This window comes from Octodon degus, unplaced genomic scaffold (genome assembly GCF_000260255.1).
Source record: "Octodon degus isolate 3935 unplaced genomic scaffold, OctDeg1.0 scaffold00179, whole genome shotgun sequence".
Taxonomy (NCBI): domain Eukaryota; kingdom Metazoa; phylum Chordata; class Mammalia; order Rodentia; family Octodontidae; genus Octodon; species Octodon degus.
Window position 1 is genome coordinate 1,910,592 of NW_004524755.1, and position 7,186 is coordinate 1,917,777.

Consider the following 7,186-nt stretch of genomic DNA (forward strand, 5'->3'; position numbering starts at 1 on the left):
ATGCCTGGAACTCAGCTGAGCTAACATTACAGAAGAGCTTAGTTCCCATTTCATGACCTATATATTGAAATAAAAATCCAAAGGCAAACAATACTGTTCAATCACATTGTAAATCATGTTTTTCTATGATGGTTCTTTTGATCTTTAGCTAAAACTAGATCTGGGACACATCCTGGGCAAGGACAAAAATACAAAATTCCACACTTTTCATTCTTTTTTAACATGTTTATTTTTTATTCTTAGCTGAACCAAGGATTGAACTCAGGCCCATGCGCTTGCCAGGGAAGCACTTATTCTACTGAGCCATCTCCCCGGCCCCTTGTTGTTTTTATTTTTCTTTATTTTGTTTTAACATAGATTCTCTGCAGTCAATCACTGGGGAGCTCGAAATTCTCGGATTCAGTAGTAATTTTTTAAATTGGCCAAGTCATTTGTAAAACTTCCATTAGCTTTCTACCTCTTGATATTCCTGCAGGGTAGTTTTTCCATGTTAGAAATTATGGCTTTAAGAAGGGTCTTTTAAGAGGAGAGAGACCTGGGGCAGCTTGACAGGGCGGAAGCTGCCCGCATCTTTCTCTGAGCGGCCAAAGGTTGCAGCAGACCCAGGAGGCAAACTCAGGGATTTTGAACCTTTGGAAATGCAGTCCCGGGAGCTCTTAGGAAACACTGACGTGGGGCGGACTGGAGAGGAGGAGGCGCTGCAAGGCAGCGTGGCCCTTCCCTGACGCTGGGCTTCCAAGTGGGGTCAACTGCCTGAAGTTGTGCGAACTTCAGGCAGGCGACCTGGGATCCAGACACTAACGAACCACGGGTTTTGGCCAAATTTGGCGCTTCTCTCGTTTACAGTAAAGAAACCCGGGCAAACTGCTCCAGCCCTGGCTCCCCAATATTGGCTCCTCTGATAGCCTTGTTTAATAGCAAACATTCAAGGAAATAATACAGGGTCAAATAGCTTTGGATAGGTTCTAGAACATACTCAGGTTAATTCAACATGATCACTGATTATTTTTTGATGGCTAGTCTTTCAAAACGTTTTCCTACGTACCAGGTGAAAGAGCTACACGAATCTGGGTCAAGACGGCGGGTCCCTGAACGAAATCGCGCACTCCAGCGGCTTTCCCGCGCAGGCTCAGGCTCCGCCCCCGAGAGCCCGCCTCTTAAAGCGCGAGCCAATCGATGGTCAGAGTCTGGCCTCCCTGGGACTGACATAAGAGGCGAGGTCAAGCCCGGGAGAGCGGGGCGTGTACTTCCGGGCCAAAGTTAATTCATTTCCGGGAGAAGCCGGCGCCGCCTGACTGAAAGCGTGAGTAAAGTGGTGCTGCTGTTTCCCGGCCCAGTGGCCTCGGTTCGCCTAAAGCAGAAATGAAGATCACGAGGCAGAAACACGCAAAGAAGCATCTTGGCTTCTTTCGGAACAATTTTGGTGTCCGAGAGCCGTACCAGATTCTGCTGGACGGCACTTTCTGTCAGGCGGCGCTGCGGGGCCGCATCCAGCTGCGGGAGCAGCTGCCCCGTTACCTGATGGGGGAGACACAGCTTTGCACGACCAGGTGGGCCACGGGGCAGGGGCGGGCGCGGGCGCTGGGCGTCTGACGCGGGTGCTAGGAACGAGGCCACTGGCTCCTAAGCGTCCAGGGAGAGCAGGCAGCGTGCAAATGCCCGCCCCCAAGAGTAGACTGACAGGTGCTGACCCTGAGGAAGTTGCGCGGTACTTTCCTTTCAGTCTTGTTGTGTCACGTGTCTTTAGCCCGACCAATGAAAACACGGTTGTGCTGTCATGCGTGTCACATGACTGTAACCTGGCCAATTAGAACAAGGGTTGTGGACCTGGCTAGGAATATTGGTCCTAGTTTTGCCACCTTTCAGATTTTGGGCCAGTTAGTCTCTGAGCTTCAGGTAGCTCTGTCATAAAATAGAAATAACTCTACTACTCATGGATGATGTAGGATCAAGCGAGGTGTGGTATACCTAGAGTATTTTTCAGTGTCCAATACCAAGCCTTCTGCCCCCTACTTTTCTCAGTTTAAACTAAAGAAATTCAAGTCCGGGAACTGACCTGTAGGGTAGTGCATCTTCAGGTCCTAAGGAAAGAAGTCAAAACTGGAGATTAAGAAATATGTTCATGGGTGTTATTCAACTTAAAAAAAATCATATGCCAAGCACTACTCCAGCCATGGGGATACTAGGACAGAATCTGAGCCCTCATGGCTTGTTATGTGCATAATGCAACCTGCAGTGGGCGTTTTTTCATCCCAGGTCTAATGTTTTCCCACTTTACCAAAGTGTGAGAACACTGGAGGCGCAACATTATGGCGGTGGTGAAAGACGGAGGAGGGAATTACAGAGGATTTCATACAGAATATAACATCTGAGCCCTTTTGTTCAGTTCTGAGGGGAAGGGTTATTTTGAATGACAGAGGGACGTTCCTTGGAGACTTGTTGAACAAATGGAGTTGTTCAAGCCCAAGAAAAAGATTGCTACAGAGTATGATTGGAAATGAAACTAGAAAAAGGATAAATGAGGTTACATTATGAACTATCAAGTTTAGTTCTTTTTCCCCTTTGTTGAGTATTTATTTTAAAAAGGAAAAAAATATATATATATATATGGACTGAAGCACTCATTAGTGATCAGTTAATGTGTGCTGTATCATCCCTTGAGTTCTTTACAGCCTTGCACATGGATTTCAATACATGTATTATGCTAATAGTCTACTTTCCTACAGAACACCACTCCATGAACAATTTTCTGTATTCAGAGTTAGGTTGTATGGGTTTTTGATCCCATTATCCTGAATTGTTGCCCAATAAGATTTTGGCTAGTCTGTGCCCTTCAGTTGGTGGTTTCTGCCTACAGTTTGTGCTGCTACCTCAGTGTGCCGTGCAAACACTGACATTTTATTAGGATAGTGCTATGATAGAAAAAAAGTTGCAAAATACTGGACAAACACACATTCTGCAGCTTTTTCTTTTAGTTTTCTCACAAAGACTTGGAATTTTTCAAGCACAAAGGTAGAATAATGAAGTAGAGCATCACTGTGCTTTTGCACGGATAGTGTTTGTTTTGGCAACACGTGTACTAGAAGTAATGCAATTATCAGCATGACCAATCTTATGATATTGGTATGACCCCTTCATCCCCCCTTACAGAAGATTATTTTAGAGCATATTGTACTATTCTGTCAGTTTTTAAAAATGAGGTCATTTGTTTTCAGTTCAGTGCATTTCTTGGCTTTTAGTAGTTAGATCTAGACAGTGACAGTGAACCTTTTTCAGCTCCCAAACTGCAACCCAAAACCCAGTGCCAATGCTGCAGTTAAATCTGCAGAGTTCAGAATGCTGAACTCTTAGTTTAGCAGACAATGCATACATTAATGTCTTTCATCTAAAAAGAAAAACAATTAGCGTGCATGCCATAGTTTCACCACCACTTGTCTAGAGGGTTTACTTATATTTAGGTTTGAAGAGACTTTTACTTAATTGACAAAGAACAACAACAGAATGTTAGCGCACCTGTTTAGAAAAGATATCCGTAGTAACATGAAAGGTACATTGGAAAAGTGAAAGAACAAAGACTAGCAAATTTACTTTGTAGTTTCCCAGTCAGGAAGTTGTGGGAATTTGAATCTGGGAAACAAAAGACAGACACCCATATTTCTATAAGGAGACTTTACTGAGATAGATAGGACTAATAACTGATGGGAATTAGGGATGAGGAAGAAGGTTGAGTACAGTTTCTGGTTTCTTTCTAAGCTAAGGTCTCTGAGAAAGTAGTAACTTCAAAAAGGTGGCAAGCTTTGGAGTTTAGAAACAAAGTAGTTGGACTTTGAACTTGGCACATTTAAAGAGCTAATGACAAGTCACCCTTGTCTACAATAATAGTCTATAATTTTAGAAATGGATTAAAACTGGTAACTGGAAAAACAGTCAAATATTTTTTCTTATAAAACCATAAGGAGAGATAGTTCAGCGATCTGAGTGCCTGTCTGGCAAGTGCAAGGACCCAGGTTCGATCCCCAATATCACAAGCCTTGCTGGCCCTGTGACGTCCAGCTACCAAAACTGGGTGTGGTAACATACGCCTATAATCCCAGGCTGGGGAGGCTGAGACAGGAGGATCACTAGGAGTCTGAGCTGCATAGCAAGATACTGTACCAAATATAAAAAACCAAAACAAACAAACCCATAAAGTAATAAAAGGGAGGAGGCAGGGAAGGATCTAGCAAAACTGGCAGAGTTTAAGAAATCGTTGACTCAATAATTCTCATCAATTGTTTTCTAAGTGAGTGACAGGAAGTATCTCAGGAAATTTATTAAAACACTAATCCAATTGGCCTTCCACATCCATTGGTTCTGCATTTGTGGATTCAACCAACTGCAGAAAAGGAAAGTATTAGGGGGAAAAAATTGCATAATGACCTTTGACCATTCTTCCTTAAACCATGAGTATTGCAACTACATATGATTTATGCTGTAGAGTAGAGTATTAGGTATGTGTATAATCCAGAATATTTAAATAAAATGTATAGGACTAATTGTGCAGATTATATACAAAGAATATGACATTTTGTATAAGGGACTTAGAGCATTTCCAGATTTAATTGTTGGTGGGGTACCAGGAACTGTTTCTTTCCCCGAGTCTATGGAGGGCAAGCTGTGTTGGGCTTCTTTTTAAGAGGTGCAGATTTTGGGGTGAGAGCAGACCTAGAAACAGTTTAATATCACTATCTCATTGTGACATGTGTCATTCATGCATGATATTTCTGAGAAACATTGCCTTGTGTTGATATGAAAGTACAGATTGAGATGAGTTTGTGATTGTTTTTAAATAATTTGATGAATTGACAAATTTTACTTTTTTGAATTGAAAATATTAGAATTTGTGCTTGATGTAGAAGTTTATTGCCTTGTGGTTGATATAAGGAATCTGTTATCAAAATAGTTGGATTCAGGTCTCAGTTTTACAGCTTACTAATTTGTACTTGAGCATATTAGTTGAAATCTCTCAAATTGAGGTCCTCCAAAATAAGAATAGTTATAAGGTAAGCACCCAATTTCATGTATTATCTTGAGATTATACAAGAATTTATGTGTAGAGCAGTTTGCTTGCTGCCTGGCACATAATATATGATCAGTAAATTTTAGCATCTATATTGGTCTTTCTACTTGGTACTTTTTTTTTTTTTTACTATTATTTTGGTTGAGACAGGATCTCACCATCTAGCCTTGAACTTGTATGTATCTCAGAATGGTTTCAAACTCTCAACTAATCCTCTTGCTTCAGCCTCCCAAATGCTGTGATTACAGATGGCTATTTTCCAAGTCTATTTTTGGAAAGTAAAATGGCTACAATATGACAAGTTCACATTGCAGTGGTACAGTTCTACATTTCAAAAGAAATTTGAGTGTCCTGTTTTATACTTGCTTCATGTAAACCAAAGAAATTTTATTATAATTGTTGGCCACTAATAGCCTTTTTTCTCCTCCCCAGATGTGTGTTAAAGGAGTTGGAAACATTGGGAAAGGACTTATATGGGGCAAAACTAATTGCACAGAAATGCCAAGTTCGAAACTGTCCCCATTTCAAGAATGCAGTGAGTGGATCTGACTGTCTGCTTTCCATGGTTGAAGAGGGAAACCCTCACCATTATTTTGTGGCAACACAGGTGATACTCTACTGTGACTATTCCTCTGTGTTTTTCATGACACTATTTATAATCAGAAAAATATTAAGTGGAGGTGATTTGTTAAATGTCAAGACTTTTAAAAGTACAACTTCTAATCTGCAGTCAATAAAAGCATTTGTGTCTTGATAATATGAACAGAAAACCTCAAGTATGTTAAGATTCTTTATATTAACTGAAATTTTCTTGAGAATGAGAAATAATTGAGAGAGATGTGATTTATTTTATGATTCATAAAGGAAGATGAGTAGAGCATAGATTTTATATTCTGTGCTTCTTACCTTTTCTCATGTGTGTGTAGCTCATTGTATTTCTCAAAAAATCCTGGCTCGTCTCCTCAAGACTGGCACAGGAAATGGAATGTTGTAGGCTTTAGAATGAAATGTTTTAGGTTTTCGAAAGATTAGGATTCAAGAGAAAAGAGACCCAGGATTTCTCTTAAGTTTACATAGATACAGATTTGTCTGAATATGCTTTCAGAATTATCAAATCACATAGATGCAAAACTGAAGCTATAATCTGAGTCACCTAATTCCCACTCAGTTTTTATTTCTTCAGCCTCTTTGTACATTTTGGTTTTTTGAGATAGGATACTGCTTTGTAGTTCAGGCTGATTTTGAACTCACTTGCAGCTAGGCTAGCTTCAGACTCTGTGGTGATCCTTCTGCCTCAGCCTCCTGAGTCCTGGAATTACAGATGTGTGCCACCACACCTGACTTTCTTATACAATGAGTATCTTAAAGAGTCGAAGCAAAGGAAGCCTCCTAACACATTGACCTATGCATATTTTTATTTATTATTATTTTGGGGGGGAAACCGGGGATTTTTTTTTTTTAATTTTTAAAAGTTATTTTTATTAATACGTGTTTGCGATATGTGATTACATTCGTTAAAATGAACCCTCATTTTTTTTTTTTTTTTGCGGAGCTGGGGATTGAACTCAGGCCCTTGCGCTTGCCAGGGAAGCGCTTATTCCACTGAGCCATCTCCCCGGTCCCGAAACCGGGGATTGAACTCAGGCCCTTGCACTTGCCAGGGAAGCAGTTATTTTACTGAGCCATCTCCCCAAAACTCTGCTGTTTTGTTAGTATTTATTAATTTATTTTGGCAGAACTGGGGATTGAACTCAGGCCCTTGTGCTTACCAGGCAAGCACTTATTCTACTGAGCTATCTCCCCAGCCCCTGTGTTACTTTTTAATTTGTTACCCTAAATATTCATAGTGCTGCTCTGTACGCTATCTAAATGCAGTTTTTTTTTTCCTTTTATCATATAACACACCCTTTTAGTGATACATACTGATTTGAAAAATAAAATACAGTATCTCTTTTTAATATAACTGTCTTCAAGGAAACTACTAAAGACGACTTACTTAATGTAGTTGAACTATTTTTCTTTTTAACAGGACCAGAATTTATCTATGAAGGTGAAGAAAAAGCCTGGAGTTCCTCTCATGTTTATTATTCAGAACACTATGGTCTTGGACAAACCATCATCCAAAAC

At 40.4% G+C, this 7,186-nt stretch overlaps 1 protein-coding gene across 1 annotated transcript in view; it reads left to right on the forward strand.

The window, feature by feature from the left end:
- The first annotated feature begins 1,138 nt into the window (after positions 1–1,138).
- Utp23 (UTP23, small subunit processome component) overlaps positions 1,139–7,186 on the forward strand; it is a 53,111-nt gene continuing 47,063 nt past the window's right edge. The window contains exons 1-3 of the mRNA XM_012517445.2: positions 1,139–1,550; positions 5,492–5,666; positions 7,089–7,186. Coding sequence (XP_012372899.1) covers positions 1,363–1,550; positions 5,492–5,666; positions 7,089–7,186 — 461 coding nt within the window. The 5' untranslated portion in view covers positions 1,139–1,362. The remainder of the gene's footprint in view (positions 1,551–5,491; positions 5,667–7,088) is intronic.